Below are 24,140 nucleotides of genomic sequence, written 5' to 3' on the forward strand. Positions count from 1 at the left end.
TGGTAAGTTACTCAAAATATTCCAACAAAAGGGAATGAGCAGAAAGACAGAAAAGATACAGAAAAGCACACATACAGCTACCACTTCCTGGATTCCAGCTGTGTTCAGACAGAAACTCCAAGAAGAGGCAGGGTCCAGACAAGGTGATGGCTTTGTGTTTGATCCTAAACACCCCTTGGACTTCATGGGTCTTTCCCCAGGTGAGACTTGTGGTCTTTTGGCCACTCAGCAGCTGGGTTAGGGGAGAATGGAGCACTCCTCTGGTGTGCCAGTGACTGGCAGCTCTGCCAGGCTGGGTACAGGCTCTAGGGGGGATGTGGGGCAGTTCACTGTCTCACCAGGGCAAGGCTGGACTGTCCCCTTCTCCCCCACACATGCAACCCCAAACTTATACAACCAAAGGCTGCTGCAGCCTCAGTTTGGGAAAAAATTTAAGATGCCCCCACCAGCAAACTTTTCCATATTCTCCCCTAGAGCTGGCTGAGGAGATTTTCTGCTAAATTGCTTAGCACAGTTGATGCCAGGAGCCCGTAATCATTTTGGTTATCCTCACTAACATGTCCAGGAAAAGACAGTCACTGTTTCAGTCTCTGTGTCCATTTGATGAGTGAGGTGGTTCTTGCGTTTCTACCAAGGACTGCTCAGCGTTCTCTGTTCAGCCAAGGACCCAGAAGCCTACTGGCAATCTCTGACCCAGAGTGGCATGAAAGTAGCCACCCACATCACTCTGAAAGCACCAACATGACACAAGGGTAACACACGAGCTCAGTGAAGACACTGGTGGATGGCTATCTTTCTATAGAAAAACTTCATCAGTTTTCCCAAAAATGAAACAAATTTATGAAAGTGAGTGAGGATAACAAAGGTGAGATGAAGACACAAGGAAGGCCCCAACTAAAATCCACAGACAGTACATGGGGAAAGGTTCTATCAATCCCTCTTGCAGGAACAGATGGGAACACTTTCAAGAACAGAAATATGAAGAGAAGAACACAAGGGAGTAGAAAGAAATAAAGGGAATTTGAAGACAGATGCCTAAAAAGGCTCAAGAGGGCAAAGATCTCCTCTGGCACATACTCATGTCATGGAAAGTGATTCCTTAGCTGGCCCTCTGCATTCAGACTGTGTAGTGCCTAATGCAAAACCCCAAGTTGTGGGAGCACTACAGACAGACACTGCAGTGGCTAGCTGGAGTTAGCCTAAACCCTTAATCCAGAGCAATTAAATCCACGGACCCACCCTAAATCCTGCAAATCCACCAGAATACCTTTGCACCAGCCTGCAAGGAGTTTACAGAGTCACAAGGTACAGCAGGAGCTTTGGTTTCAGCCTCTGTACCACAGGAAAACAGGCACACCAAACCCAGACCTGAGCTGGCCTTGAAAGCCATCCAGTAAGGACATGTGAAGTCAGAACTCTGGCAGACCCAGACAGGCTCTGCTCAGCTGAGACAAGTGTCTCCTCCAGAAGCTGCATCTACAGCCAATCATGTAATTCTCAGAGGAACAGACATGGCTTGATGGCTATGTCTTGTCTGTATTTGAGAAGACCTGAAAAACAGTCATTCCTGCTATACCCACTTACCACTTTGTGTTTTGGCTTTGTCATAGAAACTTCCATTTCTTCAGCACCTGAATTATCACTGGGAGAGCCAGATCTAAAGTCCATCATCTCTTCCTCTTGTTTCTTGAGGCTGTCTGCTACTGTTTGGATGGCTTTTGTCCATTCTTCCCTGGCAAAATATAGGCAAAGACATTAATGACTTGTGGCTTCAGATTACCATCTGCCATGGCAAGCATCACCAAGGAATACAGAGCTACTCACACTCTCTGATGAATCAATGGAAGATACCATGAATTATGTGCATTTTCAAGCACTGTAAAAATGCATTTTTGAAACTTTTATGAATCGTACTAGAAACAAGAGACAACTGATGTCCTCCTAGTCTGGACATAATACAAGGCTTTTCAGATGACAGAATTTCTAATGAACATTCAGTCAACAGCTCTTGGTGATACAGAGATTCACATAGCCAAAACAGACTTGCCAAAACCAAAAAGCTTACATGAAGAAGCACAAAGCAAGTAAAGACAGCTTCTACATTTCTGTCGTGCACTGAAATACACATCCAGCTCCTGCGGACACTATGGCACCTCTTCACACACACATTCTACATTTTAGTGCCTGTAGTGGCAAGGGATGTTCTTGGAGAAGTTATTAAAGCTCAGGACACTTAGGTTATTTCTTCTGTTGTAAAGATGATGACATTAGTACAGCAATTGCTGTGTAAACTTTAGCAGAATGTCAGCAAAAGCAGTGACATTTCATCTTAGGCATAGGTCTCAGTCATGATAAAGTTTTCACAGCTGTTTCAGCAACCAGTGCTCTAACAGTGACCCCTTCAACTCCCATGGAGACCACTTCCACTCCAGTGTCCTTTGGGAGATTTCACACCTTTGGAAGCCACTGAAGTGAAAGTTCTCGGCCTTCACTTGATTTCACTGCAAATTTATTGAACATAAAGAATACAACTCATAAGGGCTTCCAGGGTCTCGGGACAGGCTTTAAAGACACACACAGGGGTTGAAGACACATCCAGTGGACTATCTGTTTACTATCTGTAAATTTAACAGGTTCGCTGTCTTTTGTGTATGCAGGGAACAGGATGTGGTGGTTTACTTCGTGTTTTCTAGGGACTGGTTAAATTCCTCTTCTAAGGACATCCCAGGTAAAGTATTTTGCTACTACAGCAAGATCAGCAGCAGTCAACGCTGAACAACTCTGTGCATACTGTGCACAGAGATAGCCATGCTATCCTTATCAATGTCCAATTTTTCACTGGTCCTATGAAGTTGGTTTTTTTTTAAATCATAACTGAACATCTGAGTTTCCATTTATAATGGATGCAAGAAGCAGATCATTCCCCAGAGGAAGCAAAGTCCATGGGAAAAAGTATCCAATACAAGATTTTTAATGAAAACTGCACCACGTAAGGCCTTTCCTGCCTTGTGAGTTTTTTATTTTGAATTTTGCCTGAATTGTGCCCCAGCCCTGTCTGGGGCAGCAAGCTAATGCCAAACATTCAGAACATTCTCCCTATACTCCCAGCACAGACTGCTCTATCACTATCACATTCCCTTATTTACCAGTCATATTTTTATATTCAAAATTATTACAAAAAGAACTTCTTCTGCACTTTTCTCTCTCCATTTCTTTCAAAAAAGCAAAGGTTCTAAAGGCATACAGAAAGCTAAAGGCATATTGACCTTCATATCTCTTTTGTTACTGACTTGGTTGAGATCTCGGCCCTCCTGAAGTGAGTACCTTTGATTTCTGGGAGAAGAGAATTTCCCCCTCAGCTTTTATGTCTCAAGAGTACACAACAGAGGTGACTAACACTCTGAGCCCTGAAGTGTCACAAAGCTGACTTAATTGGCTAGGAGGGAACAAAACAAGACTGAAATACAATCTTCCCCCAAGTGGAAACTGCTATTCACTCCCTTTAGGGTCACTGACCACGAAGTTCCTAAAAGAAACAAGGACCAGTTTCTTTTTCTTAGCTTTTAATTTGACTTAACCTTCCTCTGATCATTGTAACAGAATCAAAAGCAGTAATAAGGAGCATGCAAAGTGCATGCAAAGGCTATGAAAAAAGTGAGTAATACCAGGTAGAATTTACTGGTCTTCAAAACAAACATGTGCTAGTATCATATCTAGGGAGGACCAGGGTTTTAAGATACCCACTTCCTAAGGGCAATGACACTGGAATAATTTAAATTCAGTTTCTGAAGAGCAAGTAAATATTTAAATACTCAGTAGTTGTATTATAGCTGTGCTGGAAAACTGTTCTCTCTGGAGGTAAGAGATCAATTCTTCAATGATGAGAGCACAGGATGTAGCTCTTAGCTTTGTTTCCTAAAAGATGAAACAGAAATCTGCACCTGCAGCAGATAACTATCACCTTTATTATCTAATTTGCATAAAACATTAGCAATCAGCAATGATACAACTAAGTTTTCCTTTAGAAACAGGGTGTCTAAACAGACTTTAAAAGGTCACTATTTTGATACAACTCAACTCTGCCTGAATCTATTTCACTTGTGCTCATCCTTCCAGAAATTCCCAGGTCAGAAACCCTTCATTTTACATACCACAACACTTACAGTGAGAAATGAACCTTACATTTCCAGAAATAACTACTACCTGTGTGCTGTACACACCTGCACCTGTCCGTTTTGGATACCCAACCTAGCAACAATTCATTTACAAACACTGCTCAAAATCCACTCTCTGAACCTCCCCTTTAGGATGGCTTTTATACTGAAAAATGCACTAAAACCGAGGCACTCGAACTTTATTTGTCACTTTTCAGTCCAGATGTACATCATCTGATAAATAAGAGCTTCAGCAGAGGACTCACTATTAATGCTGAACACTTGCATCTGCTTTTGCAAGGAGTTTATGCATTAAATATGAATGAAACATACCGCTCCTCTGGAGTCTCCACATGAAATGTTCTTTCAATTACTGTGGTCCACTGGAGGCATCTAATGATAAATGTGTTTGGTTTAGGTCGCTCTGTCTTCATCAGCTGGCACTCTACCACAATCAAGGAAGAAAGAGTCATGGTACATAAGCAGGTTTAAATAATCATTTGTCTTTATTCTTATCTAGCAAACTGTTGCAATTAATCAGCCATAGAAATCTCTGTAAGTACTTCTTTAGGAGACTTGAGACAATTTACTGTGTTGATGAAACCAATAAATAGCTTGGGAGATAGCATCTAAGCAGCTCTGAAATCAAATTCTGCTTTGAAAGGCTCCACATTTGGTCTGCCCATAGAGCTAAGAGAAATGTGATGTGATTACATAGATGCCATTCCGACTCAGGTCCCATACTCTAAAGGTCATCCAGAGCACAGCACATGGTCAAAGTCATTTGATAATGCAGCAATTACATATACTGAAACTGAAGTCAAGCCCCCACATTTCCTCCTGTTGACTTTCCCACATAAAACCTCATCCATGGATTCCAGGGAGCTGCAAGAGAACGTCTGATCGTTTTGCAGCAACCTGATGAAGATGAGACTCAGCATTTCCAGTCCTCAAACACTAGAGGGAACATCAAACTGCAAAGGCACCCCCTGAGAAGACCCCGTTCCAAAGCCTTTGGGAGAGCTGCACGGACACACAGCGAGCAGCTGCCCTTACTGCCAGGGTTTAAGCACAGCCTAAAAAGGCTACAGAAGCACAGCTACATGCTAAGCACCACTTCCTTCATCAAAAGGTTCTGTTCAAGTGGAGTGTAATTTTTTTTTTTTTTTTTGAATCACATCTATTACTTTAAGCTTCTTAGGATGTTACAAATGTTTATCCTTTGAATTTGGGCCAGAAAATGCTCCTGATAAAGAGTACACTTTAGCTCTACCAACAGAGATCTGAAAAACAAAAGAAAATCAATGAAATAACAGTAGGAGCTAAACCACATTTTTTAGATAAACATTAATAGAAAAGCTAATTAATTAAACAGATCTTGCTAGAGGAAAGTTAAATTAAGAAACCAAGTGAGCAGGGGGGACATAAAATATAATTGTGCAAGTTTTTCTTGCATTAAACTCTTTTCCTTGCAGTTAACAAAACCACAAGCTGCTGTTATTTGGTCGTCAGTTTCTAAATTGACTTCTAAATAAACAAAAAGGCACTATGAAGACAAGAAGAAATTTCTGTTTACTGCTAGAGCTATGAACTTCCTCCACCATCAGCAATGTGCAAGTGGAGGACAGAATCCACCAGAATAACAGTGCACATTACTAAGGCTACACTGGCACCATTAGGCTAATTTCATTATAGTGTAAATCTAGAATGCTCAGTTTTAAGTTCAAGCTCTTAATTAGCACCAAGATAAAATATTTACTGCCAGTGTTTTTGGGCGCTGTATTTTTGGCAATATATTTCATGCCTCATTTGCTGCTGGAATTATAAGCTTTTCAATTAGTAACTCTGCATTTTTCATGACAAGAAATATAATTTTTCTTTAACAGCACGCTGAGGTTATACTGCGCCCTACTAAAGCACTCCAATTAGATAAGAGAAAGTTTATTAATGAGTCACGCAAAGGCTTGAGCGCAATAAAGGACACTCCTTCATTCAGATTAAACAAACTCCACGCAGCCACCTCTGTCCTCTCGCAGAACGGCAACCAAAGCCAAACACAACTGCCCGTGAGCCTGGCGCTGATAAACCCAGCTCAGGACATCTCACTCCTGCTCCCAGACCTCCCACCTCCCTTTAGCTGCCCTTCTTTTTTTGTTGTTTGTTTGTTCTGCCTCCCATTTTTATCTGCTTAACGTGATTAGATTAAGGCTGGGGTTGTCCTCTAGGAGCCTGCACAATGCAGCCCTAAAACACCAAATCTGCCTGAAGACTCGAACAACATCGGGCTATTTCCTAACCTTGTCCTAATCCAGAGCTGTGCTCCCATTCTTAACCTGAATTACAACATTATAAAGAAATAAACAGAGAGGTTTTGCTTAGATTTTAAAAACACTTTAGACTCACATTCTGAAGTAGCTGCATAGGTATTTCAACTAGCCATGAACTCTAGATTTAACCATTTCATTTCAGCACCACGCAAGGCTTTTTCTGCCATAGATGGGGACCAATTAAATGTTACTCTTCCCCTCAATCAGCGCTGTCCATTGATATTTGTTAAGCTTGCTGATCCAGCAATCTTTAAGGCATACAGCAAGATGAATAATAGAGATTTGTCAGTTAATAACCACTATAATTCAAGAATGTCACCCAGAATTGTTTTGTTTAGTGAACAATATGCTGTCTAATTACCCTGCTCAATCATAACACCACATATCAAGAAATACAGAAGGCTTTACTTTAAAACTGCTTTACCAAAGTGCTGTACTACATCAGTTCTAGAAGTTTGAAACTACCACTTATTTTTCACCATATAGGACAATCACACGGATTTTATCAATGAAATGAATAAACATTAGTTGGTTTTTTTACTTTCAAACTCAACTGTGTGCTCTTCACTGTAGTTGAAAAGCTAGAAAAGCACCAAATCCACCTTCTGTAATCATGTATTGCAACATGCACCACTCCAGCAGAGTGCAGACAGAGATGCTGTGTAGTATTGGTCTGATTTATGGCATGTTTGGAGGTTCTGCTATAAAAACATTCGATTTCAAACAGGGGCCGAGGGTTGCTTACCCACTTCGGAGGAAGTTTTTTCTGTGAAACAGGCCAAGTATTCCCCATTTGCAACAGAGTAAATACTACAAACAGCAGCCTGTTAAAAATTATTTAAATTGCTCTAAAGAACCTCTTGATTCTTTCCTGGCGTTAGTCTTTTAAAGTAAGTAGGACAGAGAAATTGCTCCTAACAGGAACAGACACCAAGGCATTCAAATGTAAATTACCATTTTGTATTTGAAAGACACTTAGTATTATCCCAGTGACTTTCTAAAATGTCACAATATTTGCTTTCCCAGCTCTTAAGCTAAAAGGCAGATTACTTTCGATGAAAGTGTCAAACTCTGCTCCCTATATAATGACATCACACTTAAAACAATAATGTCAAGGAAGACTCCTTCCTATTCCTGCTTTGGTTTCTTTAAGGAAGGGTATGGAGAAACAGAAAAAAGAAAGAAAAAAGGTAAATAAGGAAAATAGAATGATGAAGAAATAAAATTTTGAAAGACAAACAGGACTATTATGTTGAAGTGTTTGTTTTCTATTAGCACCACTACACAGATTCAACTCTGACGAGTTCAGCATAGCAAAAGTGAGGGGCCAGGAGCACCAAGTTACAGACCTGCACAAAGGTGGCTCTTAGTAACAGCAGACAAAAAATCCAACCACTAATCTGGTCATCCTATGCCCTCTGAGAAATGTTTGACTGCAGACACACAGTCCTGTCCCAAAAGGAGCTCTCGTATTGTTGAGCAATTATGTTTTCAACAGTACCACAAAACCACCACAGTCCATCTTCCTTTCTGACAGCTGGGAGAAATAATCCCTCTCTAACAGGAACAGCCTCTCTCTCCATGTGGTTTTTCACAATATACTGCTTTTCTCAGCTATATGGTTTTAAAGGCTTATAATCTAATAGGGAGACATACATGATAATCCCAGATTACAATTGGTATGAAGGCTACTTATCTCACAGATTTACAACTCAGGCTCTGTTGGTTATTCATCTGCAGGAGCTCTGGAGAAAAACATTTAGGTACAGACTTTTTTATTCCTTTTGCCTTATTAGTGGTAAAGTACAAAATACAAACACAAATAAGATTCAAAAATCTCAGTTAAACATAGGCACCATGTTTCATGGATATTGCTTTGGGTTCTTTTTATTTGTTTCATTTGTTGTTTTATTTTTTTCTTTAAATAAATTATCAATAGGTTAATTCCAGAGAAAAGAAACTCCTTAAACTCAGCAAACATTGGTATACAGCTATTTTAAAAGGAAAACTAGGTGGAGAGGAAGTTATTTTACATAAATAGTAAGCCTCTCTTTTGCTAGAGGGCCTTAGAAACAAGTTTCAAAGAATGTATCATCAAAACCCTCACTGACTAAAAGGAAAAGACTAGTAGTAGGAGAAAGAAGAGACTGTCAAGCACATGGAAATCACAAACTATTTATTGCTAATACTTTCTTCATACCTGTTAAAGGAAAAGACAGGTGACCATTAGTTGTTACCTTCTGTCATAGCTTTCTCATGAATTATTTCCCACTTCTCATGCGCTGACAAAATCACTCCATATGAATTTTACACTATGAATGATAAATTCTCCTTAAAAAAACCCCTCCTTTTACTTGCAAAAATAAAAAAGCCTATATTTTTGTACAGCAGAAGAGGGTAAAGATTTTAATCAGAAACATGGGACCACTTCCAAAGAACAGACTGACAGAGACAGCCTGCCATCTCATTATAAAAAAAAAATCTGGTTCACTAACTAACAAAAAAAGTCAGGGTTATCAGGGTCTCTTGGAGGAAAAGAAAACAAGGATTAATTTTTATGAAATATTTAATCTAAATTCCTCCCCACTGGCAGGAGGCTTCTACAGGCCTATGATCTGGCCTGAGCCTTCCTCCACAGACAGCTCAAATTCATTCACACTAACTCAACACGTTAACCTAAATGAAAGGATCAGGCAAGCAGGTTCAAAGGGAAAGCCTGTGGTGCAAAATACATCCAAAAATGATCCCTGAGATGAGCTCAGCTGGTTAGAGCCTGGTGCTAGTAACACCAAGTTTGTGGGTTCAACCCCCATAATGGGCCATTTGCTTGAAGAGTTGGACTCGATGATCCCAGTGAGTCCTGTCCAACTCAGAATCTTCTGTGAACCTCTGGAAGTGTGGAGGGCACCCAGAAGGACACAAGTGCTGGCAGCACTGCCTGCTACTGCCTACATGAGAAGTTTAATCCTGGTGGGGAAACAGCTGCTTCTGTGGGTCCAAATACACAATAATGACTTCTAGCAAGGAGGCCCCACTCTAATCTTCAAGGCCAAGAGCCTGGCAGGAGCCTGCCTGTTCACCAGGCAAGAGCCACTGCTAGGAACATCCTCCCACCCACCATCCAGCCCACGCTGCCTCTTACAGGGACTACAACTCATCTACAGGCATGTGCTGTGTCTTCTCCGACACTGCTCCGATGCCATGGTAACAAACCTGTTTATCTATAAATGCTGAGACTGATGGGCTCAATCTGCCAAAAAAGCACCATACTCCTGTTGTGAAAACTGAGTTAAGTTAATCCATTTTAAAGGCAACTTGGACAAAGAAAAGGTGATGGACACATTTTTAGTCCTTAGCACTGAGCTGCCCAAGTAATGCAGTTAGCAGCAAGAGGATGGAAGTGTCCTCCAGAAAATGCATTCGTTAAAAGCCTCTGGCTATAGACCAAGTACTGAATTAATTTATGAATTAATGGCTTTCTGGTGCTTTGCTTTACCTTCTTGATCTATAAGAAGATACCAGTCTAAAGAGGAAAGTACCATGTCATTATTGAAATGAAAACACTACGACAAATCTGCCTCTCCAACGAGACAAAAAGCCCCAAAGCACTTGGAATCCTGCACAGAGGCACCAAGCAACAGCATGTCCACTATTTATTCCCATCACCACTCAGAACAGGTATATGCTGCTACTGGAGGAAAAATAATGAACATTTCCATTAATTCCTACTGCTGCCCAGCCCTCTTTGAGGAGCAGGGTGTTTCAAAACAAATACCTGCTTAACGACCAGCTACAAAGATGAACTCTCTGTATGTGAGCTACCTTGTAGTGAAGAGGGAAAGCCCCTACCCTTCTCCCTGTAGAGCTTTGCTTCCAGTAGTCACCAGGAACATGGAACAAACCATTGTTAATAACAGGTGCCACAATGATCTATTTTTAAGTGGTGGAACGAGACACAGGCAGATCATGAGACAGGAAAGATTAAGAACAGGAGAAAATAAAAGCTGGAAGTATACAGTGAAAGGTTAAAAACATGAGCAAGAAAAGGAAATTATCTTCGGAGTCTTCTATCACATCCTGTGCTGCAGCACCTGAGCAAAGTCGGAAATGTTTGCATAGTAGAGAGTGCAGAGGTTAGGAGATGTTATTAATTTCCAAACCCTTTTGTTGGCTTTGATGGGTTTGTGTTCAAAATTAAGAAAATCCAAGTGTGCTTCATTAAAATGTGCTTGCTCTGCATTCTCTTATGCTAACAACTCAATAACTCTGACCTATGTCAATGCCACTGGAATCCAGATCTGGTGGCAGAAATGCTTTTGCTGTACCTACCTGCCAAGTACTTGCACCTGGACAAATGTTCACTTTAAAGCAATTTGCTGACTAACATACACACAAAACATTAACAAATAAACCCATTTTATTCAATAACCAGAAATGGCAAATTACTAGAAAATTAAAAAAAAAAAACAACAACCCCAAAAAAACCAAGCAGAGCATCAAACCTCCCACTCCTGAGAAACACAGTGGGATCTATCAGCTCAAATAAACACACTTAAGTGTTTAGACAATGCTCTGGGCAGACTGGAATGTTAGTGATGCAGTTTACCAGCTACATTACAAGAAGACATCAACCCCCAAACTGGACAAGGGAGCAGCTGAAAACACTTACGAGCTACTGAGAAGTTATTTAAAGGTGATTCCCGCTGGTCAACATCCTGTGGCCGTTCCTTGTAGCCAATGAAGGTGCCGTCGTTCTTCAACAGAAAATACCGCGGCCTCCATGTTTTGATGTATTCTCCTGGAAAGAGAGGATGGGCAAAGGGAAACAACATCAGGAAACACCCCAAAATACTGACACACCAATAATTTCTGGTAATATTGGAACTGCATGTCATTCTGACAGCATCAGTTTTAAGAACTTTCAGTTCAGTCTGATACAAACAGTGGAAAAATACAGGCACTGAGTCACATACTGATAGCAATGTTAGCCATAAAAATGGGACTTCATAAAAGGTAAACAGCTATGTTTTGTTCTTCCATCTACTTTGATTTCCATTCAAATTCTGCAACATCTGCCTTAAACGCATTTTAAATTTTAAAAAAATCAGAGCAGATGTCCTATGTATTATTTTTGCTATTGTCATTTTTCATACTGACAAGTGGAGAAATTTTTTTCATTTACATTTTGCAGCGCAAGTATTTTAAACAACAATGGGTAATTTACTAATTAGTCAACTGCTTTATCAAACCAACAGTCACTTTCAGACCATAAGAAGATAATTCTCTGCTTATGTTACATAACATCACTCACTTCTCTCACAACATCTCAAGCATGAAACACAAGATGATATATCACAATATGAAGGGGAAAACACTGGATGATGTATAGCCACCACAAAGTCGAAAACAAACATCTACTCTGAAAGATATGCCACCTTTCTTTGTCTGAGGAAACACCCATTGCTCACACCACACTACTGCTCATCTGAGTAACCTGCACAGTGACACTTGCGTGACTGCGTTATTCAGAATGTTCAGCAGCAAAAAAAGAAGACAAGAGTTAATCAAAACCTCAGTTATTTACTGGATTTATTAAGCTGGTCTTCAGGGAAGGAAGACAAAGTCCTACTGATGACTCTTCTGGATGACTGTCAGTATGCCTCAGTTTTTTGCTTATTGACCAGATCATTGTTTTCTGAGGCAGTCTCTCAAGAACCCCAAACAGCTTTTCACGGTGCCAAGCTGCCCCTCTTGGTCCTGCAAGGTCCTGCAGTAATGTTTCTATTCAACTCAGTCACAAGAATCTCATTCAAGGTGTTATTCTGAACACAGTACTGGCCATGCTTTTCCCATTCTGCCCACCCCCAAAACGATTTAAGAATTTTTAAAGCAAATGGTCAACTACAAAGCACCCACAGCCATGCATCAACCATACCCTCTTCCCTTGTGTATGGTTTCTCACTGGTTTGATCAACACTGGGGAGAAGATGAGGGAGCACACTACGAGCTGAACTCCTTTCCAGCCTGGCACCCTGTAGTGCTGCCCTGCAGTGGCTGGTGCCCAGTGCCCACAGGTTTACCTGCTGGCACGCTCTTCAAACAACCAAGAACAGTAAGAGCAGAAAGCTCACCAGATTTACATGCTCTGGTAACCTTCTCCTGTTCTCCTGTTCTCCCAGGCTCCTCTCATACTTTCCCGCTGCTCAGCTTTCCTCCACTGGTGATTTCTGTCCCAGCAAAGTGCACCCTGCCCCAGGAACTCCCTTGCAGCTGCTTTGTCTCCTTCTTCTCCCCACAGACCTCCTCTCCGTCTGTGGTGCAGTTTCAACCTGCTCTGGGCAGCAGCTGTGTCACTTCTCCGTTCATGCTCACCCTTCTCCCTCCTGCACACAGAAGCAGAAGCAACCCCGACACCCACACGACACAGACACAACCCCTACCAGCTGCTTTCACCTCTTTAGTCCTCACTGGGCTTTCAATTTCCTAATCTAAAGGAAAAAACTAAGAGCCACCAAACTGTTAGAGGGAGTCACACAGAGCCACCTTTGCAGGGGCCACGTCTGCAGAAGACATCCATTTGAACTGATGAAACACGTATGGGGCAAGAAAGGGGAAAGGAAAAGGAGCACAAACCTTCTCATTCTTTCTTTTAGAGATGGCTGTTACAGCTCTAAGTGTTACAGCAACCTGTAAGGCATTTACAGAAGTGTCATCATCACTCCAGGAATTTCAGAAGAACTCACCTGTCATGGTTTAACATTTACAGGCAAGGAGGTAAATGTAGAAGGTTTTGTTGTCATCATCTTTTTAATTCTGACCTTAATTAAATGTTGAAAACTTTCTGGGATCAGCAGGAGATTATGACGCCTTTCACATTTAAATTACCAGTCCAACTGGGCCCAGATCAGTGAGATTACTCCAATCTCATTACAATTACACCACAGATGTGACTACAGGGATGAGAAGATCTGTGGCACGCTCAGCCCAGCCCCTGACTAGAGGTTTGCCAGGTAAGCAGGCTGGGGAGGTGGCTGCCCAGACTATCAGGATTTTGGAACATGTTGTTATATACCTGACTCGTTGGTGTTTTTTTCTCTTGCATAAAGCACACCCAGGACATCTAATGATCACCACATACCCCTTATATCCACACTTGGGACTAAATCCAAATTGGATGGGACAAAAAATATCTGAACAGGGATAAGACTGAGAGTTTCTACTTCCCCTTACTCCCTAACTCCTACTTTATGCTACCCATCTTCCTCACTGGCATTTACAGAGGGGACATTAATTTTTTTGCAGATTCTGAAATTATGATCTGGTTATTTGCAGTGAAGTATACATAATTTTAAACAGAATTACACTGCACTGTCACAGGAGACTTTCTTTGAGATTAGATGCTTATGTTTGGCTCTCATACTTTCTTAAAGCTTTATCCCACTGATCTGCTTCTCTTTTAGAAACACATCCTCTAACAGGATTAATCACAAAGTCTTTAAAATGGTGCATTCCATACATATATAGCATCCTCCTCCACACTCACTGCTTCTGTGTGAAAAATCAAGGATTTCATTACCACCTGTCTTTCTGCAGGGATCATTCTATTTGGATCTTCCTTTAAGCACTGCTTTAGCTGGTTATAGTTCTTGATCCACCTTTTTAATTTGCAAATAAGTAATGTGATTTTATTTAATTTTTTTCCACATGTCTGGAGCTAATAAATACTGTAGTATGGCAATCCAACATATTATTGATTATTGTTCTTGCCAAGGACAGTATGAGGCACAGTGCATCATCTCTGGTACAATTTTTCTTATTATATAACACACTGAGTACTTCTATATCCTGCAAAAAAAGTGGCAAGACACTGCTTGGTGTGTGATTTCCCAAAGAGATGATCTCCAAGAATAATTTTACATTCAAGCCTGAGCAAGCTGTCATTCCTCTGCAGAAGCTCGGACATACGGATTCACCAACAGTCATCAAAAAGATGTACAAAGTGCATATTCTTAAGAAACAAGTTTATATTTTTATGATTAACTAACAGACTATAAATAGCCTACAGCTCACGAGGACCACATCAAAAGGTGACAGCAAATCTGAATACTGGAGGCAGAAAAGGAGTTTGTCAATAGAGAAAAAAAAATAATTATGTGGAACTGCTGGGACAAAGCTGTCTGGAAAACATCAACACCTTTTCCTTCCTCCGATATACTCAGCAAGCTGTCATGCCTCAAGAGTGAACTGAGCTGTTTCAATTTTTGCCCTGTGTTCTTTGTTCCTGTTGCGGTTTTGTTTTTAAGAATCACAAGAAGAAGTTACTTAAAGTCACTAATATTAGCAGTTGTATAGTCACACTAGAAAGAATCGTACCGAGTACAGTAAATGCAAGCATGTGTGGCAAATTCTATCAGACAACACTAAAAAAAAAAAATAATGATCCACCATGGAAAAGTGAACAATTTACAAAGCAAAACATTTTTTCCTCTGTGATTCATTGCTTGTGTAATGCCCTGGCAGAGCCTTCTTTGTTTTCAGTAACAGAATGCTAACACTGCAGAGACAGGAAAGCAAAAGCATGGGTTATAAATCCTACATATAAAATCCTGGAACCAAACAGACTCCTCTGTAGCTTGCTAGTTTTATTATTTAAAACCTTTATGTACCATTCTGTTTACTCCAAGCAATTTCCAAATTGCAAAGATTCCCAAGCTGTATATATCTGGAAACATACACAAAGATTGTTATAGACTGATTTCCCTTTATTGCCTTGTGTCTGCCCCCACACACTGCACATTAAAATACTTAACACACACTCAGAATGTAAATCCATCTCATGCCAGAAAAGCTTTTTCCCTGTAACACATACTGCAAAGCACACTTATGCCTGAATATTTCAGAAAAAGTTAAACACAAAAGTCCTTTGGTTCATGAAAAGTTAATTCTACTGAGGATTTACAATAATGCAGGGTTAGATGATTTTCCTCTCCTCCCCACAACAGTATCTCACCGAATCTGGAGCTGTCTACCACTGATAGAGTGTCTAACATCAGAAACAGCTGCCACTCCCTGGGAAGCTCACGGGGTAAGTGGAGAATAATGAGCAGCAAGCACCAGCAGAACAAAAGAAAATCCATCTTTATTTACCAACTGCTGCATGCTTGTTGCTGCATCAAGCTCACTCAAAGCCAACACCACACCCTTTAATTCAGAACAGACTATATTTAAGAAGCCTCTGCTTTTTTTTTTTTTAATCAACTCATACATACCAATGGTTTGGAAAAAAAAAATCATTACGTTAACCAAGTCAGCATCCTATGCTACCCTTGACACTTACAAAAGCACCCGACCATGGACTTTCTTATAGCCCAAAATAACCAAGTAACAAGCCCAGGAGCACTTTGAAAACAAAGTCTCAGTTACATGAAATGCAGTCAAGTGGCTACCACAAATCTACCAATAAATAATGCATTAAACTTTCTGCTCTGAGCATAAGAAGTAGCACCTTTAATTGCATTTAAGCATAGCACTCAAAAAATTAGAGCTTTTGAGTTATGCAAGCCTTCTCTACATTCCCCCACGCTCTGATGATGTACGGCACTCCCTGCTTGCACAGCCCCAGTTCCTGTCCGAGGGAACATGAAAGTTATGCCAACTGCAGCGCTAATGTGCCACCCATCAAAGGCCGAGTGACTCATTTCTGAGCCTCAATGGCCACCAGAAGTGGTCTGCATCCTGTCGGCCTAATAAGGGCTCAGAAAACAGATGCCAATTTCCTTAAAGACGTGAAGCTTTCAGGAGCTGCCATCTCGCTCGTTCGTGCTGAGGAGTGGGATGGGAATTTACAGTTAGCTCTTACTGCTTGAGTAAATTGAGTAAGTGTCCACTCGCTTCAAAACCAGCTTGAAATCAAAACAGATTTGGAAAAAGAAAGCAGTGCTTGAAATCTTGCCTTTGCATTTCTAAAGCACTCAGAAGCGAACCCTTTCCAAGTGCAGGGAGCTAATTCTGGATCTTAACGACCTGACACCAAACAATTAAGTCTACGGTGACCCGAATGAAAATTCTCAGCTCAAAGATGTTTTTTATAAGAATAGCTGCACAGACACCCACCAGGCTGGTGCACCACTCTTCGCTCCCCTTAGCAAACTGTCAGAACCAAATATTTAAACACAGTAGATTTTCGGTAGCTTGGAGAAATCAAAAAGAAAGGAAAGAAAAAAGGAGGTTATGTTAATGTCTTTCCCAACACGCTGGCGCAGAGAGGAGGACCTCTGGTTAGTCTGCCTATTCAGAGGCGCAGCGAAGGGGCCGGTTCTTTGATGATTTTTGGGGCCCCTCTCCGGACGCCTCCTTGGCCACGGCCTCCGGCGTACAGCTGCAGAGGCGCTCCCTGTGCCTGGAATCTCAATGAGGTGGCGGGGCCTGTCGCCGGGGCTGCTCCCCGGTGGGGAGGTCACCCGCAGCCCACGGCCTCTGCGCCAGCAGCCCGGCTCCTCTGAGCACGGCCAGCCCTGCAGCCAGGCCAGCCCTGCAGCCAGGCCAGCACTGCACACCCGGCTCCTCCGTGCCTGCCATGGCCCTAGCGTGGGGTTCCACAGGCTCAGTGGGCTGATTCGGGGCACCACAGATCGGTTCCCCACTTTCTTCCCCGCGGGCAGTGGATGGTTGTGGGGTGCACGGCCGTGAATGACGTGACTGCCAACAGGTTCGGGAGAAGAGCGGCCTCCTCCCCTGTGGTTACAGCTTTTCTAAACCTCCTGCCGTTTCTCAAGCTCAGGGAGAGTTGCAATACAGGGCACCTGCTTCATTATCATATCTTGGGGGAATATGGGGAGGGAGGAAAAGAGCAAGGGAAGGTGGGGCGAAGGGTGATGGATGACATGTCTGGCCTTTGAGTGACAAAGGGAGCTGTGGAAGGACAACTGGTCACCTGGCACCCCACATCTGTAAATTAACTTCAGAAAGCAGCACATAGCCTTGGCTTAGGGCTTCCCACAAAGCCATGTAGAAAAGTTTGTTCTGGAAGCTGCCCCTCTCTTTAGTTACACAACAGCGCAGGTGGGAAACACCTAAGAAGGCACCGGGTGCTCTGATTCACAAAGCTGGCCATGGGAGAGATGAGAAGCGGAAAGATTACAGAGAAAGAAAAACAGATTCTCACCAAATACTTTCTCTGTGCAGGGGATGGACAGCTACCAGGTTCTCAGATTCTGTCTCTGCCAAAGGGTTTGAGATCACCAGCCAACAACACCACTGCAGAAGATGACACCTCTGTATTTTTTACCACTATTCTTCAACTGTAGTTATGTAAAACTGAAACATGGAGGTTTATATTTTTCTTTTCTTTTTTTTTTTTGCTGAATTTCAGTTTAGAAGGTCAAAAATGTTGCCATATTGCTTACAGCAATCAATTTAAGCAATACCAGATATTCCCAAAGGAGCAAAAGAGAATTAATCAGCATGTAAAAAACTCCTTACTCCTACCTTTGGCACAGCTTAGTCAGGCTAGTCCTAACCTACAGCTGTCTCCAGTGGGAGAAGATGTAAATGAAATTTCATTAAAAACAGCAGTTTTAAGGATACCTACATAAATTACATGAAAATATGAAGTGATTTCTTAAGCTATACTGAAAACAATCTCAGAGTGAATTGCATCTTCGCGACCTCATGGTGCGAACAAAAGGACTTAAAACTACCGTGAGATGTCCAACATGATTAGAGAAATCTTTTCTGCAATAAACTTGGAAGCAGCTACAGGATTTTAACAAAATAAAACATTCCTGTAACAGAAAGTGCTGTCGTGTACTTCTCTGCTTCTGACAGCTGCCCAACTCTCTCCCATTTTTATAAATAAATAAAAATGACAGAGGACGTGTCAGATTCACTGAACTGAATTAAGCATACTTAGAACAATTATTTTTCCCCAAGTAATTTTTACCTTGACACTATGATGGAAAATAGCACAAGCAGCTAACAAGGCGCTTAAGCTAATAAGCCTCTGCAAGTTTTTAAATACCTTCCCTTAGAAGAAGGACATAGCAGCAACTATTCCTCAAGCTCAATCTGAATACAGTCAATATTTCTGCAAATCAGGCTCTTAAATACACCCCATGTACTTACAAAAACAGCGTGACTTAGTCCTCCAAAGACTTTATGTCTACTACAAATACGAAGAAAAATAAAAACTAAACCAGAAACAGCAAACACACCACACCCTGGTGTATTTGAACAAGGACGGGCTTTTCTAGACATCATCTGAAAGTTGATTCAATTATTTTACCTTTTCACCTAAGAATCCTTAGGCATGACTCTTGTGCTTATCTGAACATGCCTGATTTGAATATCACAAACCCAGTTTTGTTCTTCAGTAAATCCCCATCTAGAGACTGGCAGAGTGTCTGAGGGGACAAAGCAAAAAAACACACACAAACCAAAGCTCTTCCAGAACAAATTTAGACTGAAATCACAGTTTTTTAACTTGTATTCCTCAAACGATCCAAACATAGGGGATGTTCAAGAAAAGCATCATTAATTGATTAAAAATTATTTTAGGTCCCTTCCCTCACTCTGCCTCATTAAAAAAAGATTGGGTGAGTCCAAGACGCGGGCAAGAGTGATTTTTATGATGCATTTATTTCCTTTATGAACATTAAACCTACAAAGTACCCAGCAGAGGTTTCTCACTAAAATCCCAAAGTTGGTGAGGCTGAGAGATGTAGCTTGGGGGGTGGGAACCCATGGGAAAGCAAGAGCAAGGGAGGGAAAAAGCTGGAGACAGCCACGAAGAAAATAGAAAACATCCACGTTGAGAATGTTTTCATCCACCACTCCTTGAGTCCCTGGCTTGCTCTTCTTGGCTCCCATTACTACATCATTGTGTCATTCACAAAGTGAATCAAAACCTCAGAGAATTATAATGAAATAGAGGGAAAAAAAAGGCTAAAGGACATTAGGGGAGATTTATGGAAACGGCAGTATTTCTAAAATAGATATAAACCCACTTTAGAGGCAGTTTTAAGAGGAGAGAAAGAAGCTCTCTTCATAAAAACTAAGCAGCAGAACATGGATTTTAATAAATAAGCAATTTATGGAGAGTAAAAAATTAACACATTGTATTGTTATCCTTTAGCTTCTGGGTTTGAGTCCTAATTTTCAACTTAAGTGCACAGAGTTGTTTTCGGTCACTTACAATAAAAACTCTACCAGTAATTGTGTGATCATGCTGTGCATCAGGAAATTTCTTAAATGTGCCAAGCAAATAAAATCAATGTAGAATTTTAAACATGTTTATACAAACCGATAAATATTTTGTAGAAAGATGAATGAAAGTTAAGCAAACATTTCAATGGAAAAAATAAGAAGCAACATTAAAAAAGAGGTGGTATCTTTATAGGGCTGGGGCTAATTTGGATTTCCCTTCTTCATTTTGTCACTAGCAAGTCTACAAAATCCTGGAGGAGCACAAGAAGACCATATTAGTTCTAATAAAAAGTTTCATTTATCTTGAGGCATTTAATGGCCATCAATGGAAAAATTAGGAGCACTTCCCAGAAAGCAAGCCTTAATATTTGTTATCATGGCAACCTCCTGGTTACGCCTCCAAATTTAGTATTCCACAGATAAGTTTTACTGAGTCACTACCCCAAACTCAGCAATGAAAATCTCCTCCAGATAACAGGAGTGCTGCCTCACTTCAGAGGAATTTTGCAAAGTAATTTAATTGCATGCTGAGAATTTATTAAAGCAACTTCACCACTGAGTAGCGTAAGAGCAGAAGAGCCATTGCAGCTCTGGTGCTAAGCTTAGCTGAGTAACACCGGCGTAAGAAACTCTGCCAAGGATTTCTGTGCCTTGGACTGAGGTGTGTTGTCACTGTAAAGCAGAGCACAATCCACACTGCTGCCTTAAGCTCAGTCAGGCAAACTATTACAACTCGTTTATTTTTATAATAGACCGTAAAAATGTTGAGTCTTAATATAATCAAACAGCAAAATTCTGCTGGATTTCAGTGGTACCACAATTTAGCCCTGTGACATTGAAACGTGTCTAAAATACAACTAAAACCACACCCATATAATTACAACTATTTTTTAACCCCAAAGTTATCTATTATACTAAGCTCATTATACTTCTCCACAACAGCTCCAGGAGAGATGCATTTCAGTCACACTGAAGATCTGTTTCTCACACAAGGATAAATGAAATAAAGACCAACCTGAAAAAAGACACAATAAAGACCCACCTACCTTGACACTGCTACCATAAATTAATTTCCTTGTTGCCAACAGCATCTTGCTACACTGAAGTCACTTCTCATTTTAAAAACAGCATTAAAAATGAACAGTATATTCCACACAGAAGTGGGAAAGAGATGGACACACTTTGAATTACAGTTTCCAGTCTGTGGTGCCTCATACTTTTGTTTGGGGAAGACACAGCAAAAATTCCCATCTTTTCTATTCAAACTGCTCCTATAAGCAGTGAAAAAAACAAACATCACCCCTAGCCTGCCCTAAACTCACACCAGTTTCTGTGGGCATCAAATCTGGCACTTGCCTCACTGGATCTTCTGAGCGGAGGCACTGCTGCATCAGCCCCACCTTTCCTGCACACCTGGTTTTCCAAGCAGAGCACACCACACAACTGCTCCTTACCACACACATTCCTTCATCCACCTGAATCCTGACAGCCTCATCCCATAACTGAGCACAGTCCACTCTCTGTAGTTCCATCTTCCCACTCCCACTAAGATATCCCCAAAGCACAGAAGCAAAACAAATTCCAAAACACATCCCTTGCCTAAGTGCATTATAGCTACCCATCAGGTGTAGAACCTGCAATAACTACAATAGCTCTCCAGGAAAGTCATATTGCCACATTTTGAGAACATCAGAAAACCGTAAATAAAGCTTTGAACTCATATGACAGCTTTTTCTTGGTTGTTTTTCTTTCTTTTTTCTTTTTTAAAGGAGAGGGAAAAAGCCCTACAGGTCACATGGGGTAACATTCCTGAAGGCCATCTGGGGCTACGCTCATGCCTCAGGGACTTCTGGCAAGGAAGGTACAGACACACCTACAGAAAAGCCTGCATACAAGCACTGCTCCATGCTTAGCTCACCCTCTGTTTTACAACATTTCCTGCCACTGGTCCCTGAGCTGATGTTTCCAGCTCAAGTGGCAGCTGCTGGGAGCTCCTCTGCTGCTCCAGGGTCAAACCAAGCAAAGCCACCCTGCAAACCCTGCTGCTGCCAGTAAGGTGGGAGGGGAGCAGGAGGAGGAAAGAGGGGGGCATAGAGGCACCTTTGGGAGGCAGAAAACTGTGCTAGACATGAGTTAAATGTGGCTACAGTTCTGGCTGAAATAGGTCCATCAGAGCAGTGTTGGCAAAGGGACAAGCTGGGTCTCCGATGGGCAGAAGGGAAGGTGCTGACTGGGCTGAGAGTAGAGGGAGAGGCCACAGCCTGATCCCCACCCCAGGCTATGCCAGTTGTGGCCATCACCAGTCTCCTCTTGCTCCTGTCCCAGCACCAACGCAGGCAGCTGGAAGCACAGGTTGTGCCCAGTCCATGGGGAGAGTATGCTCCCCACTTAGTGCCTGGTTCTTGACAAGCAGCCAAATTCAGCAAGTTGAAATATCAAAGCTATATCCTTTAGATACACACAGACATGTAGGTATGTTCCACAGAGCTAATGTGGAGCCTGGCTGTGAGCACAGTATTGCTGCACTGACCCTGCTCATTCACAAGCACAGCCAACACCCACAGGAAAATCCTCCAGTGTCACACTGGCCACCAAGACTTTACCATCCTCTGGTCTGGGGAAGCTACAAGGTTTACATTATTTCCCTGTTAATGCTTTTGCACATTTATTTCCCCAGCCCCTGTGAGAAAACCATTTTAACTTCAAGATTACAGCCTGAGTATCAAACTAAGAGACAAAAATGTTTCCAAAAAGCAGTCACTGAACACTTGCAATTTTCATTTATCCACCGCACATTAAATGAACCTTGGTTGTGGGCAGACTTATTGCAAATTATGATTTTCTAAATGAAGACACATTTGGCTATAGAAATTGGACAATACAGGTAACACCCTTCTCTTTAAAAAAATGAAAAAAGAAAAACAGAGAGAGAACAAAGGACCCAAATGAAAATTACTATCCTAGTATTATATTTGGTGGTAAAATTGTAGCTCAACTACAAGTTTAACTAAGCCCAAGTCCACTACTGGATCACAATCACTGGTTTGACAGAATATTTTTCTATACACTTTTCTTACCCTCATCAGAGAATCCAAATTTCCTAATTTAATCATTTCCCCATTTCTACGCAATGAAGACATCTAGTTATTTAATCACAAATGCAGTACAAGATCAAAATGTTTTCAAAAAATTATTCCTTTATGATAAAGTTTTGCAGTGAACATTAAATCAACAGGTTTTAAATTTCAGGTATAAAATCTGTTTGAAACTTCTGCTCTGCAAAACGACCACATGCTCCTGCCTGTCCTTACTGAAAATGCAATCTAAATTGCTACTTCCATAAAGAAATATATCCAATATTAACAGGATTTCTATGAAAAATTCTTGATGGCCTGCAAGGATTGTTGTACTTAACCCAAAGGTAAAATATATAGTAACTTATCATACAGAAATCAACTGCTCTGCAGATATGCATACAAGCAGGTTCTTGTCTCATGCTGCAGTTGGAATTTCTACCAAATTTCGGGTAGTGGCAATTTAACAGCTTCATTTGCAGTCCTCTGTTCTTTGCATCTAATTCGTAACAGCAGACAGAATGCAGAGAATGCTGGTTATGGCATTTCATCAGGTGTGCCTCCATGTCTTAATCTTCAAAAAGGAAACTGTAAATAGCAAGCTGGAAAAAGGATGATGATGAAAAAGCAAAAAAGACAGGGGTGAGGGAAATGAAGATTCTTTTAAAAATAGAATTTAGGATTATAAACATCAGTGCCTTTTAAAAAGAGATCCATCCATATTCTCCCTTTCTTTGTACTGAAGTTTCATAATACTCTTTTCAAGTTACCAATTTTGAGAAAATGACTGGATAAACACTTGTGTTAACCCAGCTACATGGCTCAGTGCCAAATGTAATGCCAAACTTCCCAGTTGCAAAACGAGCTGTTTTTACACACCAAAGTAACCACGCAGCAGGCCTGCCGAGCCTGAAGACAGCTGACAGAGATGACTGTTGCTGTCCCCCCATTGCACCGACATCCATCCAAATACCAACATCTGCTGTGCTACAATTTACTTTTTACACAACATTTAGCAAAACAGTGCCTCTGACTGCAACATCATTAAGGAAGTAACAACAAATAAATCGCAAAGTCCCATCAGACAGTTGTAAAATTAAAGCATAGTTTGCCTTGTATACACTGAGCTTTAGTTCAGACGTGTCGGACTTCAGAAATAATAAGCATTAGGAAGTGTTTTCTTTTATTAAACACACAACACAAAATTCTGTAAACCATGACAAGTGTAATCCATCCTTACAGTGTAAATTACAGTTTTGAGGATATTGATTTGACTCAACTGGCAGAGAGGCAGATGCCTGCGAGGCAGCACGGCCTGCCCAGGACCATCGCAGCAGCCCAGACTCCTAACAGGATTACACCGTGCCTGGGAGTGTAAGCTC

General features: G+C 41.3%; 1 protein-coding gene across 3 annotated transcripts in view; it reads right to left on the reverse strand.

The window, feature by feature from the left end:
- Nucleotides 1-24,140, reverse strand: part of AKT1 (AKT serine/threonine kinase 1) — a 76,513-nt gene that overhangs the window by 26,274 nt on the left and 26,099 nt on the right. For all 3 annotated transcript variants that reach the window (XM_063399474.1, XM_063399475.1, XM_063399476.1), the window contains 3 exons: nucleotides 11,151-11,279; nucleotides 4,488-4,599; nucleotides 1,585-1,732 (listed from right to left, as the gene is read on the reverse strand). In XM_063399474.1, coding sequence (XP_063255544.1) covers nucleotides 1,585-1,732; nucleotides 4,488-4,599; nucleotides 11,151-11,279 — 389 coding nt within the window. The remainder of the gene's footprint in view (nucleotides 1-1,584; nucleotides 1,733-4,487; nucleotides 4,600-11,150; nucleotides 11,280-24,140) is intronic.

The sequence above is a fragment of the Prinia subflava genome, chromosome 5 (genome assembly GCF_021018805.1).
Source record: "Prinia subflava isolate CZ2003 ecotype Zambia chromosome 5, Cam_Psub_1.2, whole genome shotgun sequence".
Classification (NCBI taxonomy): Eukaryota; Metazoa; Chordata; class Aves; order Passeriformes; family Cisticolidae; genus Prinia; species Prinia subflava.